A 25,243-nucleotide genomic window follows, 5' to 3' on the forward strand; every position below is an offset into this window, starting at 1 on the left:
TATAGTTGAAAAAAGAACCTAGACATCATATTTTGAGAAATCATAAGGGAAAATAGCTACAATATCTTAGTCTCAAAGGACAAACCAGAAATTGAAAGAATCCATGTCCTGAAAGAGATCCCAAAATGAAAACTCCCAGGAATATTATAGCCAAATTCCAGAGCTCCCAGATTGAGGAGAAAATATTGCAAACAAACAGAATGCAACAATTCAACTGTAATGGAGCCACAGTCAGGATCACACAAGATATAGCAGCTTCCACATCAAAGAAATGGAGGGGTTGGAATATGATATTTCAGAGGACAAAAGAGGCAGGATTACAACCAAGAATCACCTGCCCTGCAAAACAGAGTATAATCCTTTAGGGAAAAATGGATATTTAATGAAATAGAAGACTTTCAATTATGCCTGATGAAAACACCAGAGCTGAATAGAAAATTTGACATTCAAACAAAGACTGAAGGGATACATAAAAAGATAAACATAAAAGACTAATCATAAGGGACTCAATGGAGTTAAACTGTTTATATTTCTATATAGGAGGATGATAGATGTAGTAACTTCTAAGAACTTTATCACTCTTAGAGCAGTTAGGAGGGGTCTGCCAAGACAGAGGACATGGATATTAGTTGATTACGTTGGGATGATTTAGAAAAAGAAGTTGAAGTGAGAGATATGCAAGGAAGGGAGAGGTAGAATGGGTAAAATTTTCTCACATAAAGGAGGTGTGTGAGGAAGTGGAGAGGAAAATGGTTGGGCAATGCTTGAACCTCACTCTCATTGGAATTGGTTAAAAGAGGGAAGAATACAAATACACACACACACTCAGTTGGGTATAGAAATATATCTTACACAACAGGGAGGTAGGAGGAGAAAGGGATAACAGATATGGGAGGGAAGGATAAGGGGTAGGGCAAATTGGGGAAGGCAGTGATTGGAAGAAAGACAGAATTTTGAGGAGGGACAGGAGAGAGAGAGAGAGAGAGAGAGAGAGAGAGAGAGAGAGAGAGAGAGAGAGAGAGAGAGAGAGAGAAAAGTGGGGAACAGATAAAGAGAGGAAAATGGCATGGGGGGAAATGTACAGTTAGTGATCATAACTGTGAACAAGAATGTGGTAAGGTAGCCTATAGAATGAAAGCAGATAGTTGAATGGATTGGAAGCCAGAATTCAACAATATATTGTGTACAAAAGATATGCTTGGGACAGAAAGACACACCCAGAGTTGAAATGAAGGGCTGGAACAGAGTCTAATATGTTTCAGCTGAAATGAATAGGGCAGGGGTGGCAATCATGATCTCAGCAAAAGCAAAAGCAAAATTACACCTAATTGAAAGAGATAGTCTAGGAAACTATATTTTGCTAAAAGGTATTATAGACACTGAAGTAATATAAAAATACAGCAAGTTTCTCTGATAAAGGCCTTATTTCTCAAATATATAGGGAACTAAGTCCGATTTATAAAAATAAGAGCCATTCCCCAATTGAGAAATGCTCGAAGGATATGAACAGGCAGTTTTCAGAAAAAGAAATCGAAGATATTTATAGTCATAAGAAAAAAATGTTCTAAATCACTTTTGGTTAGAGAAAGATAAATTAAAATATCCATCAGAAATGACAAATGCTGGAGGGAATGAGGGAAAATAGATACACTGATGAATTGTTGGTGGAGTAGTGAACTGATCCAATCATTCTGGAGAACAATTTGGAACTATGCCCAAAGGACTATACAATTGTGCATACCCTTTGAACTAGCAATACCACTACTAGGTCTGTACCCCAAAGAGATCAAAGAAAAAAGAAAAGGGCCTATATGTAGAAAAATATTTATAGCAGCTCTTTTTGTGGTAACAAAACTTGGACATTGAGGGGATGCTTATCAATTGGGGAATGGCTGAACAAGTTATAACATATGGTTGTAATAAAGTATTGTGCTATAAGAAATGATGAGGGGAGTGATTTCAGGGAAAAAATGGCAAGACCTATATGAACTGATGCAAAGTAAAGTGAGAAGAACCAGGAGATCATTGTGAACAGTAACAGCAATGTTGTAATCATGATCAACTGTGAAAGACTTGGCTAGTATGATTAATAAAATGGTCCAAGATAATTCCAAAGGACTCATGATGAAAAAGTGCTATCCACCTCCAAAGAGAGTGAACTTGGAATGCAAATTGAAGTATAGTTTTCTTGTTTTATTTATCTCTCAGATTTTTTTTTGCAGTGTGGCTAATATGAAAATATGTTTTCACATATATGATTGATACCATATTGTTTGCCTTCTCAGGCAAGGTTGGGAGGGAAAGAATCTGGAACTCAAAATTTAAAAATAAAAGGATATTAAAATAAATAATAAATAAAAATATAAAAAAACAGAAGAGGGATAATAATACATATACTCTCTATTCCAATAGAATTTTTGGATGATAAGTATTTTCCAAATGTCAAAGTCTTATAGATATGTGAATTCTTATTATTGTAACTTAGAAGACCTTTGTTTGTGTCCTGGCTTTGTCACATACTACCCGTGTCACTTTATGTAAGTTACTTTTTCTTTCCTTTTCTGGGGCTTAGGTTATTTATTCCCGTATAAAATGAAGGTGTTGGACTGGATGATCTCTAAGGTTCCTTTCAGATCTAAATTCTATTATGCCATAACTCTTGTTCTACCCTCACAGTATCCCTGGGAGTGAAAGCTAGCATTGTTACCATTTTAAAGAGGAATGGAATGATGTGGTAGGAATACTGGGAAGCACACGTCATGCTGTCACAAGCTAAGGGCACAGTGGGGTGAAGGAATCTTTGGCAGAAGATACTCATGAGGTAGCCAAGGGATCCTCACCTTTAAATCATCAGACCTCTCCCCTGCCACCTCTCTCCCAAACACACTATCTTCCTCCCACCCCCAAACTCTATAAATTCCTTCACTTGCTCTTCCTACCAGACACCTGATTTCTACCTCATTCATGGGGGAAGAATGTTCAGTGAGAGGTTCCAGGCCAGATATAACCAGTCTCTGCTTAGTGAAACATCCAATCCCCAGCCACTTGACTTTCGTCTGTTTCTCTCTTATCTTTATGATTTCTCCCCATTATTGATAGTCTCCATGCTTGAAAAACCCCAAACGACCAGTCACCACTACTGTTGTTGACCAGATAGAATATTTCTTTCTCCAAAGGCCCAAGCCACTGTTTGCAGGCAGGCACTTTTCAAGAAAAATTTATCTGGTAAACAAGCAAATGAAAACTCAAGACTGTGCCTGGGAGGTAATGAGAGCCATTGACTGGCTTGATAGCTTCGTGAAGTGCATTCTGATTAGGCATTAGAGATTGCTGGGATTGCTCCTGTCCCAATATCCTAGGATAACTATGGCTGACCAGGAGGTTTATTCAGAATTGCACTAAGTATTTAAAACTCAACCATGGGGACAAAGAGTTAGTTATTGAAACACCAGAATATGAATTAGAATACCTTAGAACATAGAGGGTCAGAGGTAGGAGGGACCTTAGTCATAAAATATCAGATATAAGGGACCTTGGAACAGAGAACAGAGAATGTTAGCATTAGAATATACAATAGAATATGGAACGTAAAGCTTTAGATCTATAAGGGACTTCGGAGACGATCTAGCTCAACTCTCTCATTTTATAGATGGGGAAACTGAGGCTCAAATTGGAAGAAGTATCTTTCAGCACTTAATCCAATGAATGTTCTACTATGTCACGTTGCTTGCTGCCCCCTCCTCCACACATGACTCATGACTTGTAATCCAAGGAAACCAATGGAGAGACACAGCCTTATCTCTGAACATCAGAGGACAATTTAAGTCCTGAACTTGTTTTTAAACAACCAATTGCAAAAAAGGAGGATTAGAGGGAGAAGTGGGGGTAAGGAAAGAGGTAAATTCATATTTAGCATTGCAGAGCTTCCAGGTCTTCTGGTCCAAGTCTCATTTTAGAGCTAAGGAAAAGGAGACCAAGAAAGTAGAATGGACTTGCCAAAGGTCACATAGTACATTTGTAAGAGATCACCTTAATTCGCATCAGTTTAGATCAGTTTAGCACACATTTCCAGTGTGTTCCCTTTAGCGGTGGCCCAGCCTCATGACAGATATTTTTATGCCAAAGGCAACATTAAGCTAAGTTAGCCTTACTCTTGACACCAATTTACATTAGTTCAATTCCTTTAGTCTCATAGGATTTTTTTGTTAAGATAAGCAGAATAATTGATAAAATTCTAACGCCTATTTTAACACCAACATTTGGTGGCAAATGCCTCTTCGAACAAGCTATTCTGTGGTAAATCAGCATACACAGTTGGGAGGGAAAAGGGATACACAAATCTTTATGTATCCAAATGGGATTTATTGAGCGGTGTTCTGAATAGCCAACTGAGGACTCAGAAGGGCCAGGGATTGTGGTGCTACAAATTTCTAAGTCTGCATCCAATAGAATTCTTTGAGGATTAGGGGCTATGGAAGAATTAGAAGCTCAGAAAAGATGGCTTCCCAGCTTTCCCCTTTTGTACAGGAAAGGTCCCTTCTCTAATGTAAGCTGGCCAGTTTTCCTCTGTTCCTAGGGGTACTAGCATGAAAATTGGTGGAGAAGAAGGGTGTTATCTCATATCTATGCTTTAGAATCTTGGAGCATTATAATTCAACTCTTGTTGACTTAACATGATAGGGTTAAGGCATGAGAAAGGGAAGGGGAAGAGTGTGACTCACCCCCAGGGCTGACTTTGGACTTGCTCTCTTAGAGATAGGAGTCTCTTTTTCATGGCCTTGGTTGGACTTTGGAGATTATCTCAGAACACAAATGCTCACTCCTTTGCAAGATGATTATCAGTTTATTCATAGGACAAAGTTGCCAATATTTGTTAACTTATACATGGTTTGAATTTAGCTCTCCTAAGCTGGTTTTTAAATGCTTAAGCATGCGATGAGCATGGTAAACAGGCTAACATGCACTTAGATTCTTTTTTTCAGGACTTCCTTAAATGTGTGAGGTGATTTAGCAGACCAAGGGATTTAGAATAGGCCCTGCCACACAAGCCCAAGTGAATGATCTTAAAGGCTAATCCTCATCAAGGTATGAATGACTTGGACACATTCATGCCTACACTAATCTCAAACACTCTTCAACCTCTGGGTCTACCTGTGCTTCTGCCTTTCCTGGGTGCTTTTTCCCCCCACATGCAGACTTTTAGGGGGTCAGAGCCATGATACTCAAATACTCAGAGCTCATCACCACTGTCTTAGAATTGAACCATGGGAGGGTATTGGGTTCCAGCATTTACTCAGTAATAGCACCAGCAGAAGATAGCAGCTCCCACTAGTCCTAATATCTACTGTATCCAATTTCCTTCAGGCTCCCTGACCTGGGAGTTGCCCATAAATTGGTGGGGATTCATGCCCAATCCACAGGCCAACAAATGAATGGAAGAATCTGCACTACACATATACCATTTTGCATTTTCTCAGTCTCTCTATAGTCATGTCATTAATCATTTTTTTTCTTTAGCTCACATCACTAATCACCTCAAGTCCAACACTGATACTCCACACACATTTTATCTTCCACAGCTCTCAATGTCCTACATTCCAGGCACCTAAGGGATGGCTTCTAACTGTGCTTATTCCACTGATTATTTGTATCAGGAGAATGTCCTCACCCTTCCTTATAGCCTTAGAGAGTGTCACAATCATATGCTGAACTTGGAGCGATCCTCTTCATCTTGGGCCACAGTCATTCCCTATTCAAATGCCTTATTTTGGCTTTCTCCTTCTCCGTCAGTTCTCTTTTGACAGCATGGGGTTGAATATACCATGAAACCCTCCCGTGCCACCTCCCAGAATATTGAATCCCACAGTATTATTTTAATGTTTTGCTTGTTTTCAATCCCTTCTTAGAGACAGTGATATGGAGTAGAATCCTATGCCTGGTATTAGGAAAACCTGGCTTAAAATGCTTCCTCTCATACAAACTGCGTGATTATAGACAAATCACTTCACTTCTTTTGACTCCTGCCCTGTTTCCTCATCCTCGTGATAATACCTGCAGTACCTACCTCACTGTAGTAATGTGTGGCTCAAATGAGACAATGTATGGAAATCACAGAATTTCAGCTGGAAAGGAACCCAGGGTCTGTCTGCAAATTTTAAAGTGCTATAAAAGTGTTGATTTTAAATAAATGATTATTTGGTCTTCTCAGAATTCTTCTCCTGTTTCTTCTGAGCCACCACTTCCATGATCTCTTGGGTTGTGGCCTTTTTTTCCTCACAAGATACAGACACTCCAGACTTTTTCTTGTTCAGTTCAATTTGCAGCAACTATTTTCAGCCCAGGACTCCATATTATTCTACAATTATTTTTTAAAAATTAATTTTTTTCTATTGTTCCTTGGCTGTTTTTTCTCTAGGAGTTTGAGAACTGCCAATAAGCACCCCCCCCAACTTACCTAAGTGATTCGTCTCAGCTTAGGTGTATATTCTGATATACACCTGATATTCTAGAGTACCATCTTTCTGATGTCTCCCTTGGGGCCCACTGGCTGCTGAATCATTCTTTTTTACCCCTCATCCTGGACCCTAAAAGTCTCTTGCCTCTGATGATTCTGTTCTTGAGCTCTTGTTGCTACAGGGGGAATCATAGATGGTATCTTTACTTTACCCCTTGGAAGCTAGTCTAGAGCAATAACATGTTCCAGGTCCCTCATTGAGGTAGTGACGAACTGTCTTCACCAACAAGCTAAACAATCCCTGGGGATAGACAGTTCACAATCACTCTCTTTACCACCTCCCCCACCCTTCTTTTGTCCTAGCGGCCATTTCTGCCACTGTCATTTCTCATCCAAAGGAAATTGTGAGCACCCTTCAACTGAAGTATACAGCAATTGCCCTTTCCAATTCTATCAATGACATGGAGAGGTCAGACGATTCCTAGAATCATGCTCAGTGGTTATAATAGCACAGGGGATATTGTTTCTCCCCCCTCTAAAAGGTTTCAAGTCCTCTCCTCTGATGGGAGTTTGGATTCACCAGTGATGACCAGAAGAAGTACTTGGGAGTGCCATTGAAGGGGACTCATAGAATCACAATCTCAGAGCTGGAAAAGACCTCAGAGGCTATCTACTTCAACCTCTACCTGAGTGAAAATCACCTCTGTAACATATCCTCTAAGTGTGTGAGCTTCCACTTAAATACTTCTAGGGATAGGAAACTCATTATTTCCCAAAATGACTCATTCCAATTTTGGGCAATGCTAATTTTTCAGAAGTTAAAGTAATAAATTGAGTCAAAATTTGCCTAACTTCCTGACTTTGCTCTAGTTGCCACTTAGTACTTAGCAGAATAAGTTTAATTCCTTGTCCACATGATAACCCTTTCAGACTTCAACTCAGTGGTCATCCCCTCCCCCAAATCTTCTCTTCTCTAGACTAAGCCCCTTTTACTGATCCCTCTACCCATCCTGGTCATCATTCTTTGGTTGTAATTTAGCTTGTCAATTCCTTTCCTAAAGTGTATTGTCCAGAACTGAAGACAGTCCTCTACTAGAGTTTGCCTGTGTCGTGGGACAACAGGATTATCAATCTCCTTGCCCCAGACACTATGCTTCTTCACATGCAGTAATATTTCTTGAGCAGTCTAGTAGGACTGTCCTGATAGGCAATAGCTAGGGACATCACTAATAAAACTAATGTCACAAGGGATGATGTCTCTTTCCTGATCTGAAAAAATTTTTTTTTCTCAATGGTACAGGAAGGTTTGGCACCAGATTGATTGACTTAGTGGCTGGTAAAATGAATATGAAGCCTTATATTTGATATACATAGCCTTAATTTGCTCCCTATTATGTTCCATGGCTCCAGGCTAAGTCCTAGTCACAATCACACACTGAACCCTAACCTGAATCCTGATCCATACCACAGGCTGCACCCTGGTTAAGGCCACAGGTGAGTTCTGATCTTGGGCATGGTCTGTCCTCCAACTTCAGTTAGTTCTTCCACATATGTATGTTATTGGACTCAGATGAAAGAGTGAGGATGTTTAGTGCTAATGATTCAGTGCTGCACGTTGGTTTATGGAGTAGTGAGCTTCTTATCACGTGGGTGGGGTTCTTCAAGTAGAGATTGGCTAACCACTTGTCAGGGATGTTGTAGAGGAGATTCCTTTGGAAGAATGGGTTTGGATGATTTTGGAGGGCCCCTTTAACCCTGTGATTCTATCATCTTCTTTGCCAGAAACACAACAAACAGATCTCCTGGCTATGGCATCTGGAGGAGAATCAATAGTATCATTTCTCCTTCTGAAGGATAGTTCCTTAATATGTATCCATAAAGTATCATTAAATTTAGATCCAGAAGGAAACTTAGAGAGAATTTAGTCCAAATTCCTCATTTTATGGATGAAAAATGGGTCAAGAGAGATTAGATGAATTTCTGAAGGTTGTATCGGAAACAAAGCTGGGATTTGAGTCCAAATCTTCTGATTATAAATCTTGTGTGATTTTCTTTACACACTGATGACTTTGTTTTTATGAAAATCACCAGTGACAAGTGAGATTTTTCTTATATCTTGTATATTTCTTATATACCTCAGATTATACCACCATATTATTTTCTTATATCTGCCATATCCTATATGGAAACAATGCTATATTGGTCCAAAAATATTGAATGTTCCCCCTCCCAAATCTCATTTTAATAAAACTTGTATCTGAACCATGATTGGTGTTATTTTTTAGTGTATCCATTTATTCATCCATCTATCCATCTACCTATCTATCCATTCATACATAAATCCATCTATCCATCCACCCTCTTTCTTCTCTGATCTGATTTCCAAAGGCTTGCCTATATTCAGAGACAGACTATATTCCTACCCAGCCCTCTTCACCCTTTCCCTGCTTCTTCTCTGAAAAAAAAATCCAACAGCCCACAGGAGTTATTATAGTACCAGCTGGGGCCTGGGGTGGGAGAGAAATGAAAGAGGAGGGAGAGGAAGTATTGAGGAAATTAGAAATGCAGACTTGGCTAGACAGAGTTGATACACAATTTGCTGCTTGCCTTTACACACTTGTTCCAGAAGATGCCAGCAGGAGAGGGATAATGGCCCAATGGTCAGAGCAGCTTTGATAAATTATGGAGTGAACCTTCTAGGGAAGGCACAACCACATAAACACTGATGTTATACCTACTCATTAATGTTATAGAAGTGGCTTTAATTAAAAGAAAGAAATTAGGTGTTCATTGGGTACTGCTTTTAGGGAAGGGGAGGGCATTGAAATCAGCCAGTGAGCAGTGCCATGGCGCAACTCTGGAGTGGCTGGCACCCACTGCACTGATCAAGGCTCATGTACAGTCATGGCTATGAAATCTGAGGAGAGGAAGGAAGGGGAGACAGGAGGGTCCTGAGATCAGAGAGCATCATTTAGATGGTACAGATTTCTAAAAGTCCAAGGAACACATGCACTAGTAACCATTTGATTTGTATAGAAATGCAATAATAATATTAATAGGTGTGAATCCTGTACCCTCTTCCTCTCCCCAAATCAACCAATCACACGCACACACACACACACACACACACACACACACACACACACACACACACCCCTTACACATTCCTCCAAGGCAAGCACTTTACAGCTTGTTTCTTTGTGTCTTCAAAAAATTGAAATGAGGAATAAGAAAAAGAAATAACTGAAAATCAGAATGGTGTGGTGGAAGGACCAATGGACTTGAGCAGGGAGCTTATTTTTCTTTAGCACTTTATAGTTCACAAAGTGCTCTCTTCATAATAACCCTATGAGGCAAGGAGAAAGAGAGGGACGAAGATTATCACTCTCAACATGGCCTAGGAAACAGGCTTGGAGAGGAGGGCTGCCTTGTCCAAGGTCACATAGTAAGTTATAAGAGTAGGGACTTTAACCCAGCATTCTGACTTGACATCTGATGCTCTTTCCATTCTGTCAGGCTGCGGGATATCTGATAAGCTGCTCTTGGAAGTTCAGCTTCCTCGCCTGAACAAAGGGGGCAATAGTCCTACTCTGCCTACCTGCCAATCTGCCAGCTGATGAAGTTCTATTGTACGGATTAAATGAGATAACATAGGGACAATGCTTTGTAACTGTATGGGGCTATATCAATATTTGCTCTTATTAATATGGTGGCATAATCATTATTATTGGAGGAATTGTGTGCAAAATCGGAATTTTTAGTCAGTCAGGAGCCTCTTAGCAGTGGGGCCTCCTTGCTTTGGGCAGTGAGGCCCAGGCAGGGTGGAGAGAGGTGGGGGTCATGGGGAAGAATAGGGCCTGAGATGCTTAGTGACACTGGTTTTGTAAGCCAGCTGGCTTGGCTAAAGAAAGACTCCCGTGGCCAGTGTCAAACCTCAGATTAATGACTGCCAGTGACTCCCCGTTAAAACGGCAAACTCATTTAGCTCCTGACACTGAATAATATCTGAATTCAAAGGCTGAGAGTGGTAATCTAATTGGACTGAATTAGCCTCAAGAGAACCGGACAATATCAACTTCAGAAGACCACAATGGGAGCCTTTATGGGGCGTTTCAAAAGCTTTGGGGCCCTCGACCCCTCAAAGGGGCTTTCATCCCAGAGCTTGGCAGCACAGCTGAATAAAGGACCATCCTTTGCCATTTCCCAGTCCTCAAGCCCCCATGTTTGATCACCATTCCACTGAGGGCAGCTTTTCTCATGGATCCAGGGGCCACCCCAGTGGTGCAGTTTCCCCATTGTGTGGACTTGGGCAGAAGGCTGCTGTCAGATCCGCAGGGAAGCCTTTGCTCGTGGGTGTGGGGACTCCAGTGCAAACTGAAGCAGTGCCATTCTCTATGCCCTTTTCTAACTGGGACATGGATTGTCCAGGGTGTTGTTATGTCCGAAAGTTCTGCGAAAAGCCTGATGTGCCCCTTGTCTCCCATTTGGCATTTCGTGATCTCTCATCCCCAAGCACCAGTCTCTTCCATCCGCAGAACAGTATCTTTGACCTGGATTTGAATCCTTGTCTCTAACTCTCCCTGTGTGGCCTCAGGCAAGACACTTAACACTTTGGTCCTTAGTTTCTTCCTCCGAATAATGAAGTATTTGGACCATCTAAGATGCCTTTTTGTTCTAAATCCTATGAGCCTGCGATTTTTACAGCAGATGAGAACAGCAACAGTAATAATAGCTCACATTTCGATAGCACTTTATGGTCATTTATTAATATTACTTAATAACGTCTGACATTTATATATTGATTTCTGGTTTACAAAGGGATTTACATCTATTATCTCATTTAATACACGCAACCAACCCTATGAGGAAAGTGAAAAAAGTATGATTTTTCACATTTTAAAAATGAGGAAAATTCAAAATGGAAAGACACAGAAGGTAATAAACAAGGGATCCAGGACTCAAAACCATGTCCTCTGATTTCCAAACTCAGTGCTTTTTCCACTGTACCAAGATGGTGGTTTATAAAACACACCTTCCTCACAACAACTTCAGGAACAAATTAGGGAAGAATATTATTATCCCCATTTTACAGGTGAAGAAACTGAGACCCAGAGAGGAGAAATGCTTACTCAAGGCCACAAAGCTGCTCATCGGAACTGCTGGGCCTAGACTCCACCCTTTCCCCCACAAACCTAGGTTTCCTGACTCTCAGGCCAGTGATTTTTCCATTCCTGAACGCTACGCAACCCTGAAGAATTGTTTTGAGACACCCCCAGCCCAGAAGGCAGCTCCATCCATCTTGAAAATCATCCTGGCTCCTGCCAGCTGATGAAGGAAATAAAGCTAATGACGCCCGCATCAATGCGATGGTGTTGCAGGGCGCTTGCGCAAGCCACCTGATGGGGAGCTCTGCGGGCATCTCTGTTCTGAGGGAAATGATTTTTAGTGCACCTTTAATGCATCTGCATCCCCTTTTCAAACTGCTAAGGCTCTATGAGGGCCAAGAGTATGACATTTGCTTCCTTTGATACTTCCCCTTAACCTTTGCTATGCCTAGGATGGTGTGGGTGCACACAGCAAAGGTTCAAAAGCTTGGTGAATGTTAAAAAGGTGAAAGAATGTGGAATTTTTCTGAAATGGAGTCAGAACCATTGAGAAAAATCTATCCTGAGGTTTCTTAGTCAGAAACCTATAATCACAGAAGTAGGTCCTGTGGAATGTCAGAGCGGGAAGAGACCATAGGGACAACCAGGACCAACTCTCTTATTTTCCAGAGGAGTTAACTGAGTCTCAGAGAGGGGATATGACTTGTCCAAGGACACACAGCTAGTTACTGGAAGAGTCAGGCTTTAAACAATTTTCTTGAGTCTCAAGTGGTGTTTTCCACTACTTCAGGACACTGCTGCTACTTCTTTTTACGGACAAAGTAAAATTGATTTCCTAAAATCCTTCCTTCTCTGAATCATGACAAAAGTCACACTAAGATGGGGTGATAGCCCCATTTCTAACTGACACCAACCTTCAAAATGAGAGTGGATTATTTAACAGTTGAAAACTACTTAAAAAAACAGACTAAGCTCTTTGCCCAGGAGGTTACCCTGGAAATACCAGATATGATGTCTTCTTTACCCCATCACATGGCATAAGTCATAACTATCCTTGCATGAGTTCATCAAGCTGGGGGTGCTATTTGTAGGTCAAACTGAACATTATAGTCAAGAAGGAACTTTGAAGGAAGGTCTTCAGCAGCCTGGCCAAGCCTAGATACTCCTCAGTAGCCCTGCGGTCATGGCTCAGCAGGGCTGAAATATATTAGGCAGGGCTAAAGGAAGACTGCAGCTTCAGTAGGGAAAAGGAACAAAGTGGCCACTAGCCAGTGGAAAGGACCACAGAAAGTGAAAGAGAATTTGCCTTCTATAACTTAGAGCTATCGAACCACAGAGAATCTGATTTGAAAAGGACATTAGAATGTAGAACATAAAATATCAGTGTGCAGGTGACCTTAAACCAAAGACTGTTGAAGTTAGAAGAGATCTTAGAACATAGAATGTCAGGCCTGGAAGAGACCTTAGAACATAGATCATAGAATGTCAGAGCCAGAAGGGGTCTTAGAGATGATCCCATTGTCTTAGTCCAATCCTGTCATTTTGTGGATAAGGAAACTGAGATTCAAGGAGTTTAAGTGAGTCCCCCAAGGTCATGCAGTGAATTGGTAGAGACAGGATTAGAACCTAGTTCTTTTGGGTCAGAGATCCCTTACATTGTCCTATCATTTGCTAAACATCAGCAAATATACCTTTTCATTGCGGTCCTTTCCTAGGACTGTGTGTGTGATTTATTGGAATGTCTAATACATGAGAACTTATAAAGTAGTAGGTATGGGGTTCAGAACATTTTCACCCCTGAGATTTCCTCACAAGGTAAGCAGCTGCCATCATTTAATGTCTTCCTTAGGAACTATGTAGTTTATCTGTACCCAATATGATGCAAATAAGCAAGTATTGGGGTGTTGTTTATTTCTTTCCCCATGTTCCCAGCATAAAGTTCCACTTTTAAATGAAGATGGTAATACCCCACTATTTGGCCTAAATCATGAACCTCTATGGCCAAGCGCACAGAAGAAAGAGGGAATAATTGGACAAAGGGAACCTAGTGATGTTACCTCATTGTGACCCTTCTTTTCCCTCTCTTGAAAAATGATCGATATGGCTTCCCTCATTTAATTTCTATATCTGCTGTGTTATACATGGTAAAGAAATTATTGCTTATCCTAGTTTTTACATTCACTACCTGTGTGACCTTGGGAAAAATCATTTAACTTCACTGAGCATCAGTTTTTTCATCTGTAAAATGTGTGTCTGTGGGTTGGACAAATGAATCTCTAAGCTCCCTTCTAGATACAGATACTGTCATCCTATGACCATCTCACCCCTAAAATAAGGTAGGTTGTCCAGTGTATTAAATGCAGTTTTACTTACCACTTCCCTCCACCCCCACCTCCCACTACACAGAAGCATGCATAAGACGTGGCGTTTCATTCTCCAAGAGCACATGGAATCATATCATTACTCACACACATTGTGTATCACATATCTTAAAGAATGATGGGGGAGAAGGAAGCCGAGCATAGTAAGTCTTTTTGTTACAACCAACAGAATGAGCTGGGTCCTTCCACAATCCTATCAAAACAATTAAAATGCAAATCTTTCTTTTCTGTGGCATGTCTCCCCTTTGTGAAATGCAATGTCTGAGACAGAAATATCAAACACTGCAAAGTGTTCATTAAAAAAAAGGGAAGATGTGCTCAGTCCTATTAATTTGCTCTTTAATCTCTAGTTTAGTCCTACCTCCTGTAAGCCAAAAGGAGAAGCACATTTTTGCATACAAATGTTACCCACTGGCCTACCTCCTCAGCATTTTGCAGTTCTACCACATACTTTAGGGGAGGGAAGATCTGACATCATTAGTTGAGAGGACAAACTGAATGCTTCTTTTAAAGTCATAGAATCATAGCATGTCAGAGCTATAAGGAACCTCAGAGATCATTTTGAGGCTGAGCTCCTCTTTCAGCAGAGTGGGAAACTGAGGTCCAGGGAGGGGAAATGACTTGTCCAAGGTTATACACAATGAGTTAGTAAAAGAGATGGAACTAAAAGCTACATTGCTTGACTCCTCAGCCCAGTCCTCTTTCTACTGTGCCATGCATGATATTCACAGGCCCATATAGCCCCACAATTTCTATTTGTCCTTACTACCCCCGCCTGATTAATTTATAAAAGTATCATTGGAAACAGAGGTTGGAACCACAAATCATGGGAAAATTTGAGGTGTGTGTGTGTGAGTGTGTGTGTGTGTGTGTGTGTGTGTGTGTGTGTGTGTGTGTTGTTTCATTTTCTCTTACAGTCTGAAAGGAGAAAGACAATAAGAAGGGATACCCTGGTCAGGTGCTGGCTTAGGACTGTACAATTCTAAAAGGGGTGGGGGAGAGGAATAAAAACCTTCAGTCAACAAGCCTACCAATTCATTAACCAAACTGACAGATCATAAGCAGAGTCCCTGGCTATTAAATAAAACATCAGTGCTGACAATAACAAGACCCTGACACTTGTTTGTCGGTATTGGGGGAGAATAATATTCATTGGTTACTTATTAAAAACCCCAACATTGCCTGTTTTTGAAATGACTCTTAATCAACTGCCAGGTTGAGGCACAAGAGGCGGGCAGCCCAAATGAGGAAGATGAATGATCCCTGCGGGTTGAGAGGGAAGAATGATTTTTTCCAATTCGAGTATATGACATTTATCATCACCCTCTCTGAGCATGGGATGATTCACCCACTTACAACAGGGCTATCCATTTCAAGGTTTCCCAGGCAAAGGGTTTGTCACTTTTATAACACTACTAGACTGAGAGATGCAAGTCTGCAGGGCATTGATTTTCAAATCTAGAAGAGGATCTAAGCATTGGGGGTGGGGAGGAAGGGAAAGGATTCCCCATCTTTTTGACAGAATAAATTAAAAATGAAGAAAAGAACCTAAAATTAATCAATTAGGAATCCACTGGGATAATAGAATAGAATATGGGGGGAGGTAAGTATAAAGTTTCAGAATAGGAATCTATTTCCTGGCTATTTTAGCTCATAAGTCATGCTTCTTAGATATTCAGAACCAGAAGGTACCTTAAAACAGAACATAGAATATCAGAGTTGTAAAAGGTCTTACAACATAGAACATAGAGCAGGAAGGGACCCTAAAATATAGAAGAGAATGTTACAGGTAGAGAGGAACTCAGCTCTTTCATTTTAAATAGGAGGTAAGTGAGGCTCGATTTTGAAACGTTTGTTCTTAAAAATAATAGAACTCATCTGTGTGCTTCCAAACACTAGGTGCTTTCTAAGCTGCATCACCAATGAGACTACTCTATAAGCCCCCGTTCATTCTCCTATTCCCACCGCCGTCCTCCAAACAGAAACCAAACTAAGGAGCATATGGAATGTTCTGTGTGTCCAGCGAGCTCAAGTGCAACCTTCCCCCCCACCACTAGTTGTCCCTCCGCTCCCAGACCGAGGAGAGCTTGGGTTTTCGGCACTGCGGTTAGAGAGAATGCAGTCCTCATTAAACTCAGTAACTCATACTGCTCTTCCTTAAAGTCCTCAATCGTGTGTGAGCCAACATGCAGAAGGAGGTGGGTGAGCTATAGTAAAGGGGCTATAATACACGGCGAACGGAACCACAGCTGCCTGAGGGACCAACAGCCCCCAAACCTTCCTCCCCATACCAATCGAACAGCATGCCCCGAATGCAGAGGTTCTCAGCCCCTAGCTGAAAAGGGAGGGGGACTTGGTCAGAGCCCGCCTCCAGTCCGCTCTCCCCACCTCCCCCTCCGCATCCCAGCACCACCGTGGTGTGGTCAGTAGAAAAAAAATCGCATACCTGAAGAATACAATCGTCTCCCAAAGGTACAACCTAAGTGTATTAAAGCTGCACATTTTCCCAGGTCCGATGCTTTTGTAGTCCACGAGTTTTAGGGGCAGAAAAGATGTTTAGAATTGGCACTTACAAAACCAGGTGAATCAAGCGCTGGGACTTTTCCACTGGCGATTTAAAAAAAAAAGTACAATCCAGATGTTGGGGGTGGAACCCCCAAAGGAGGAGGAGGATGATTTCAGGACCACGGATAGCGCCTGGCTCCCAGTGTTTCAGACCAGGGAGAGAGTATTGCCGTTTAATAAACTCTAGCTTGGCTGATCGCTCCCTGCCGCGGTAGGGTGGAGGGGCTGAGTTGGTGTATTTAGGGTGGGCTTGTTTCCTTTTATTGTTCTCCCCCTCCTCCTTTTTCTACTTAAACGGACAGATCCCTGCAAGGTGAAGAAAAAATATTTCTCCTGCGGAGATCAAAAGGCTGGCCTTGGACAGCTGGACCCGGCAAACATCGTGGATTGGGAAGGGCTTTCGGCTCTGGCGCTGGCAGGAGGGTTGGGAAACGAGGTGAGGGGCTGGGAGGTGGTTGGCGCTGGGTGCTTGCTTCAGTTAAATCCCAGGGAATGTGTCAGGCAGAGTCCGGGAAGGCTCACTCCCCTACCTCCAGGCTGGCTGCTGTCTGTCGCCTCGCGATTCCTGCTTCTCCGTTCCCCCCACCCCCCCACCCGCCAGATAAGTTATGATCGCTGCAGGGCAGGTGTCCCATCGCTTGGGGCTGGAGACGCGAGAGGGCTCGGGGCAAGTTTCAGTGGCTGGAGGTGGTCCATGGCTGTCCGGCTGGGTAGGAAAGGAGAATTCTTCCAACGGTCTCTCTCTTTTTCACTTGTCGGCGTTGGCCTCCAGTCTCCCCATCTCCCCCCCAGACAGCACTCCTTCAGTTCCTCGGACTTTCTCGCTGCATTAATTTACTAAACTGGGGGAGGGAGGGGAAAGAGGGGGAATAGGGGGTAAGAAGGGGGAAAACACTCCCTAGTCTCTTCAAACCCACCCACAAGCAGCGCTCATTGGCCTGCGGCTCCGAAAACCTGCTCTCCCCCTCCTACGGACCAATCGCGTGTTAGGCCCCAGGACGCATTAACTCGTGAAGTGCTGGAAGATAGTCTCCCTTTTTTGGGGGTAAGGGGAGGGTTGGATAAAGACATCTCTCTTTTTTTCTTTTCCTCTAGGTCTTGGACATCTTCTTACAAGGACCTCAGGAATTTAGCTCGACCAAGACACGGAGATGCGGAGTTGGGAGAGATGGAAACCAATATCGCTTGATTTGGTGGGGAGAGGTTTTAAACTGAAGTTTCGTTAAAGTGGGAGGGAGAGGCCAGGAGGACAGAAGAGATTTAGCTTCGAATCTCGCCAGCTCTGACACTCAGTTCCCGTGACTGTTGCGGTTGGAGGAAGAAAAAGTGAGACTGGCCGTAGGGGCGACCCTCTCCTCACTTGTCAAACAAAATTCTTCGGGTTCTGGGCTCTCAAGTCTCCCTCTCCTCTCCCTTGACCCTGTCTCTACAGGGCTTCCTTCTCCTCTTCTTTCATTCTTCCCTTTCCGACCACCCGTCACCTGAGCAAGTTTAGTTAGTTTTGGAGTGGATAGGGGTTAAAACCTGTTCTCTATTTTCCTCTCCTCTTATTGAAAAACAAAACAAAATAAAACAACGCTTCCCTCCTCGTTCCTTCTTATTCCTTTTCCCTCTCCTCTACTTCTCTCCTCACGTCTCCTCTCACCCATCTTTCTCCTCTCAGGACCTCTCCTATCCTTCCCCTCATCTCTCTCTTCTAATCATAGTAGAAGGAGGTGTGAGAAACAGTAAGATTAGGTGACTTTTTATTTTTCGGGACTAGGGGTCCTTGAATGTATCGCTCCCCACACCTCCCTACCTCCTCCACCCTCCAGGCCTGGCATCCACCAAGTACAGAAATCCTGATATCGTTCTTGCAGTGGTTCTTTAAAGCTTCTCTTTTTCTTGGTCCTTAGAGCGTGTCTGGGGACGAAAAGTTAATCAGATTTTCCCTGGAGCTACAGGGCTGCAGCCGGACCCACAGCGGATTAACAAATAGCCAGGATATTTTCAAGCCGGTTGAACTCGCCGGACTTCGCCCCTACACTCAGACCCTGGGATGCTGAGGTGGGAAGGCTTTCGTCCCTATCCACATTCCCGTGAAATAGGGTAGGCCCTTTTTCCTATGCATTCCTCAGGTTAAGGAGAGCCAGTTTTCTTAGTCTCTACTCAACTGAGATGCAGAAAGCCCCCTCCCTCCTCGCCTTTTCTCTTCAAAAGGCCGCAATCTTCTCTCCTTCTCTAAGATGTCTCAAAGACTTTTGAACGCTTTCAACAGATCGGAGTGCACCAGAGAGAAATGCGGGTCCTACACTCTCTTTTGGGATGTGGGGTGGAGGAGAAGGATTTGGAACTTTTGGCTCAGGGAGCATCTACTTCTCCTCCCCTCCCCCCTTTTCTCTTCTCGCCTCTCTCCTCCTTTTCCCCTCCTCTCTTCTCCTCTCTTCCTCCCCCCTCCTCTTGCAAAACTCCTCCTCTTTCTCTTCTACCATCACCATACTAGCTACCTGAGGGTTTCACCTCTTCCTCAGGCCCAGACTTGGTACACTAGGATTACTATTGAGGTACTGGGAGATTATTTTTTTAAAAAAGCAACCTCTCACAGCTCCGGGGGGGAGCAGTGGAGAACCCAGGACAAAAGGTAGTATGTGTATTCTGCAAATAGTCATGTTTACCTATGTGTCTGTGCTGCTGTATTCATGCATGTGTGTGAATGTATGAATGAACCTGTTTTTGTGTATGTGTATTTCTATGTATCTATTCTCTCTCTCTCTCTCTCTCTCTCTCTCTCTCTCTCTCTCTCTCCCCCCTTTCCCTTTCTCACTCTGTGTCTCCCTCCATCCTTGTGTGTGTATTTGTATTGTAGTGTATGTTCAGATGTACTGTGGATGTGCTTGGCATCTCTGTGCATTTATGAGTGTAAATATTATTTATATTTGTGTGTACATTATGTATATTTAAGAGTACATGTATATGTGTATTTCTAAAGATTTCTGATGGTCCATCATGTAGCTTGAAAGAGACTCTGGGTTTTCATAGTCTATGTCAGTGTATGCATGCTCTGATAAGTCCTGTTAAACCAGAAAGATTTCAAGTTTAGGCTGGTGGTAGATTGGAAGTCTCTCACTGGAATGCTTACCTTATTAACTTTGGAGAGGCTTATCACCATTGGGGAGAAGGGGAGGGGTGAAAAGTGGCCAAGAGGTTATGGTTTTTTTCATTTCCTGCAATTCATAAAGATAGTTTATTAGGCTTAGAGTGTCAGTTGGAGGGAGTGCCAAAAGGGATGAAATATTAAATCTTTCAAATACTGAAATAAGATTTATACATGTATGAAAAGCACTGGACTAGGAGTCAAGAGTACCCATTTTGGCACCTAGTTTGTGACATTTTGTGACATTGGGGCAACTCAACTAAACTCAGTAAGCTAGATTCCTATTAAGTTCAAGGCATTGAGATAGTCACTGGGCTAACAAAGACTCTCAAGAAGCTTATATTGTCTTGGGAAAAATGATATGTGCACATACAAGTAAATAGAAGATAAGTTGAGGAGAGAGAAAGTACTAACAAGTATGGTGGATCAGGAAAGGTTAAATGTAGGAGGTGGCACCCAAGGTGACCAATGAAAGACAATACAGATTCTGAGAAATATGGGTGAGAAAAGAATGGATTCCACGCATGAGACTCTTCAAAGGCTTACACATGAGAGATGAAATGTCAAGTTTAAAGAATAGCTAGTAGGCCAGTCCCTGCTTCCAATATTCCCCCCTCTCCAGTTCATCCTCCACATAGTTACCAAATTAATATTCCTAAAACATAGGTCTGATTATGCCTTTCCTTTTCTCAAAAATCTTGAGTGGCTTCCTATTATCTCTAGGGTAAAATATATCCTCAGCCTGGAATTTAAAATTTTCCATAATCTATATTCAACTTACTTTTCCAGGTTTATTTCATACTACTCCCATTTATATATTTATTTTAACAAAACTGAACTACTAGCTCCTCCTTGAATTTGACATTTCATTTATCATGTCTGAACCTTTGCATGGGCTGAACTCCATGCCTAGAATGCTCTCCTTCCTCATTTCCTCATAGAAACCTTATGTCTCTTCAAGGCTCAATTGAGATTCCATCTACAAGATGGAACTTTACTTACAAAGTAAAGCCTTTTCTGATTCTCCCAGTTGTTGGTGTTGTCTCCTTTTAGAGGAAAGTGAGGGCAGTTAGTTGGCATAATGAGAAGAGTATTGGGCCTGAAGTCATGAAGACCTGAGTTAAAATCTAGCCTCCGACACTTCCTAACTATGTGACTCTGGGCAAATTACTTAACTCCTGTCTGCCTTAGTTTCCTCATCTGTAAAACAAGGATAATAATAGTACCTACCTCTTAGGGCTGTTGTGAGGATGAGAGAACATTTGTAAAGTGCTTAGCACAATGCTTGGTGCTAGTAGGCATCTAGAAAATGCTTATTCCTTTTCTCAAATGAGCTTGGATTTGATTGTCAAAAGTAAACTCCCTGAAGATGACATCTGTTTAATTTTTTTGTCATTGTATCCTTAGCATTAAGTACAGTATTTTGCACACAGTAGATATTTGTTGACTCAAATTAAATTGTAACAGAAGATAGCAGCATAGAAACAGAGAGACAAAATGTCAGGCACAGAGACACAAAAAGTACAGATAACAAGACATAGATACATAGATATGGAGGCAGAGAGAGACAGAGAGATACAGAAACAAACAGACATTTAATTCAATTCACCAAACACTTCTTTAGTACCTAGAATGTACAATGTACTGTATTAGCTGATAAGGATACAAAACCAAAAATGAAACAGGTCTTTCCCTCAGGGAGCTTCCATTTTACAGTGGAAAAATGACGTATTCAGGTAAGTACATACAAGACAATTTGAGAGGGAAGGGAACACTAACAAATGGAGGAATCAGGAAAGGTTTTGTTTAGAAGGTGGTATCTCAGCTGAACCTTGAAGAAAGCAAGCTAAAGATTCTACAATCTGGGAATGATGGAGTGTATTCTAGCCTTCATTAAAGCACAGCCATGGGAAGTGGATCATTGAGCTCAGGAAATGGCTGTCCAGTTTGCCTAGAATGTGGAGTACGAATATCAATGAAGTAATATGAGATATATGTAAAGGTAGGTCTACTTCCATATTGTGGAGGGCTTTAAGTAGCAGACTGAGACATTTTAAGCTTATTCTAGAGGCAACAGGGAGTTAGTGAAGGTTTTTGAGCAGTGGAGAGACATAGGCTTACTGTCTTAGGAAGCTTACCTTGGCTTCTATGTAGAAGACAGATTGGAAAGAGAGTGAGCAGAGAGAGTAATTAGGAGGCTACTGTAATGGACCATGCAAGAGGTATTGAGGATCTGAATTAGGGTAGTGACTGTTTCAACAGAGAGAAAAGGGATGGGTGTCAGATGTTGTATGGATAGAAACGATCAAACTTGGCAAATTATTGGTCAGCAGGAGGGAAAGACAGGAAAGAATCAAGGATGCTGATGTTGTGAACCTGGGTGACTGGAGAATCATGGTGCCTTCAACATAAATAGAGAAGTTCAGAGGCAGAAGAGGGCCTTTTTTAAAGGGGGAGAGGAAGCTTGGCTTTAGATATACTGAGTTTGAGACATAGAGGCAACCTCCAGCTGGAGATGTCCAACAGGTAGATGGCAATGTGGGACCAGAGTTCAAGGCAAAGATAAGGGCCAAATATACAGATTTTTGGAGTTATTATCTGCAGAGCAGTAATAACTGAACCCATGAGAGCAAATGAAATCACTGAGACTATAGAGAGAAGATATATAGAGCCCATGGCAGAGCCTTGGAGGATACCCACACTTAGGGGGTGGGGGATTGATTATGATCTAGCAAAGGATACTGTGATACTATCTCAGATAGGTAGAAGGAGAATCAGGAGAGAGTGGAGGAAAATAAAATATCCATAAAGGGATGAGAGATTGTTTGATAGTATCAAAAACTGAGGGGTTAGATAGGATGAAGATTGAGAAAAGGCCATTAGATTTAGTGGTTGAGAGATTATTTGCCACATGGCAATGATGGAGTGAAAGGACAGATAAAATAGGGGTTGAGAAGTGAGCAGTTCATGAGAAAGTATGGATGGTAAGTGTAGATAATTCCTTCTAGGAGTTTGTCTATGAAAGAAGATCTATAGGATGATAACCGGAAATGGCTGGATCAAGTGAAAAAATTTTTTTTAAAAGGATGGGGTAACTTAGGTTTGTAGGCATTAGAAATAGAGCCAGTGTAGAAGAGAAAATTCAAAATGGAAGAGAAGGAATGAATAAAGAGGCATACTCTTGGAGTAGACAGGAAAATGGAATCAAGAACAAAAGTAAGGGCCACCCCTTCCCTTAGAGATTGAGAGCAAAGAGCAGAGAATGAGTGTAGAAGATCCTAGAAGTGGAGGCCATACTGGGTGGCTTCAATATTTTTAGGGAAGGAGGTTCTTTGTTAGGATGAAGAGGTGGTGGTATGGGGATTTGGCTTCCCAAAGTTTGGAACAGTTGCTTTGGGGAGTGTAATAGTCAATCAGGGAAGACTAAAAGGACTTCCATGTAGCATTGAAGTTCCAACTGAAGTGAGAAAGTATCAATTTTTAGTGGACCTAATTGCCATGATTATGTGACTTTCTCCAGCAATACTTAGTAGAGTGGAGTAAGATCAACAAGGTCATAGGGATAGCATTAGGTTGGAATTTGTCTGGGTATGAGTGGTGATAGGATAAGAGGGAAAGAGATTCAAGATAAGAGAATGGTTTACAGACTAATTGTTCATACATATGGTTGAATGATGAAGAGTAGAGAGTATGGGACAGTGAAGTTGGAGGAAGAGTGATGATGGACTAAAAACAGGAAGAGGTAAAGGAAGGTTGTAGGAGATTATGATTAGAGAATAGAATTTCAGAGTTCGGTATTATGGTGGTAGTTATGGGTAACGGCAGAGCCATGAGTGGGATTTTTTTTTTGCCTAGGGCAAGTAGCTCCAAATATGTTTGGGTCAAACAGATTTAAAGGTACTCAGGGAAAGGGTCATGGTCTTTGAACATTTCTTGAGAAGTCATTGAAAGAAGGGTGAATGTAGTTCCAGGTATAATCTCACCTGGGGTATGATCACTAGCATGCGACCTGGTAGTTTCCTATTTTAACTAATTATTCCAGCTAAGTGTTTTGAGTGGAAGTGTGGCATAGTGTATAGATAATTGGAGTCTGGGTGGTGGAGCCAAGATGGCAGCTGGAAAGCGGGGACTTGCTTAAGCTCTCCCCCAAATCCCTCCAAACACCTGTAAAAATAGCTGTGAATAAATTCTAGAGCTGCAGAACCCATGAAATAGCAGAAGGAAACAGATCTCCAGCCCAGGAGACCCTGGATGGTCACCAGGAAGGGTCAATAGCACAGTGCTAAGAGAGGAGGGCAGCCCAGTGTGGGCTGTGCCAGGACAGACCAGACCCAGAATCAGCCAGCCGGAACAGGCCTTGGGGCCATGAAACAGTGAGCTGTGGCAATTACCAGACTTCTCAACTCACAAACACCAAAGAGCAGGTTAGGGAGAAACTGTGAGATCGAGTTCAGAGCGGTCCCTGGCTGCCAGCTCTGGGGGTGGGGGAGGTGGTGCAGCAGTGGTGGTAGCAGCAGCAGGAAGCTCCTGAGGCTGCTTCCAGAACTCCAGGTCAGTTGCCTCTGGAGTCCCTGGCTCACACGGTAGGAGAAATCTAGCAGTGGATCAGAGCGGGAGTGTAAGGAGCGCTTTGTGGGCACAAGGGCAGATTCTCTTGCTGTGCCCTGCTTGGGTCTGTATTGTGGTCCTGGTTGGCAGTTCTTGGAGGAGGAGGAGCACTGCTGGGACAGAGCCCAAGGTGATGGTGGAGTAGAAGTAGCTCTGAAAACAGCAGTGCTTGGACCCTAAAGCTAGGGACAAAGTACTGTCTACTCTATAAGCAGTTGTATCCTGACAAAAAACTCAAGGGTCAAGTAGTTGGCTGGGAACATGAACAGGCAGCAAAAATGAACTCAGACTCAAACACAGACTAAAACTCAAACTCTAGATTCCTTTTTCAGTGACAAAGAAGATCTAAATACACAGTCAGAAGAAGTCAACAAAGTCAAAGAGCCTACATCAAAAGCCTCCAAGAAAAATATGAATTGGTCTCAGGCCATAGGAGAGCTCAAAAAGGAGTTGGAAAAGCAAGTAAGAGAAGTAGAGGAAAAATTGGGAAGAGAAATGAGAATGATGTGAGAAAACCATGAAAAACAAGTCAATGACTGGCTAAAGGAGACCCCCAAAAATACTGAAGAAAATAACACTTTAAAGAATAGAGTAACCCAAATGTCAAAAGAACTCCAAAAAGCCAACGAGAAGAAGAATGCCTTGAAAGGCAGAATTAGCCAAATGGAAAAGGAGGTCCAAAAGACCACTGAAGAAAATACCACCTTAAAAATTAGATTGGAGCAAGTGGAAGCTAGCAACTTTATGAGAAATCAAGATATTATAAAACAGAACCAAAGGAATGAAAAAAATGGAAGAAAATGTGAAATATATCATTGGAAAAACTACTGACCTGGAGAATAGATCCAAGAGAGATAATTTAAAAATTATTGGACTACCTGAAAGCCATGATCAAAAAAAGAGCCTAGACATCATCTTTCAAGAAATTATCAAGGAAAACTTCCCTGATATTCTAGAACCAGAGGGGAAAATAGAAATTGAAAGAATCCAGTGATCG

The 25,243-nt window shown here is 42.1% G+C and overlaps 1 protein-coding gene across 1 annotated transcript in view; it reads right to left on the minus strand.

Moving 5' to 3' along the window:
- Positions 1-16,442, minus strand: part of GLRA1 (glycine receptor alpha 1) — an 85,352-nt gene extending 68,910 nt beyond the window's left edge. The window contains exon 1 of the mRNA XM_036751673.1: positions 16,387-16,442. Coding sequence (XP_036607568.1) covers positions 16,387-16,442 — 56 coding nt within the window. The remainder of the gene's footprint in view (positions 1-16,386) is intronic.
- Between the last annotated feature and the right edge of the window lie 8,801 nt (positions 16,443-25,243).

The sequence above is a fragment of the Trichosurus vulpecula genome, chromosome 3 (assembly GCF_011100635.1).
Source record: "Trichosurus vulpecula isolate mTriVul1 chromosome 3, mTriVul1.pri, whole genome shotgun sequence".
NCBI classification, from domain to species: Eukaryota; Metazoa; Chordata; class Mammalia; order Diprotodontia; family Phalangeridae; genus Trichosurus; species Trichosurus vulpecula.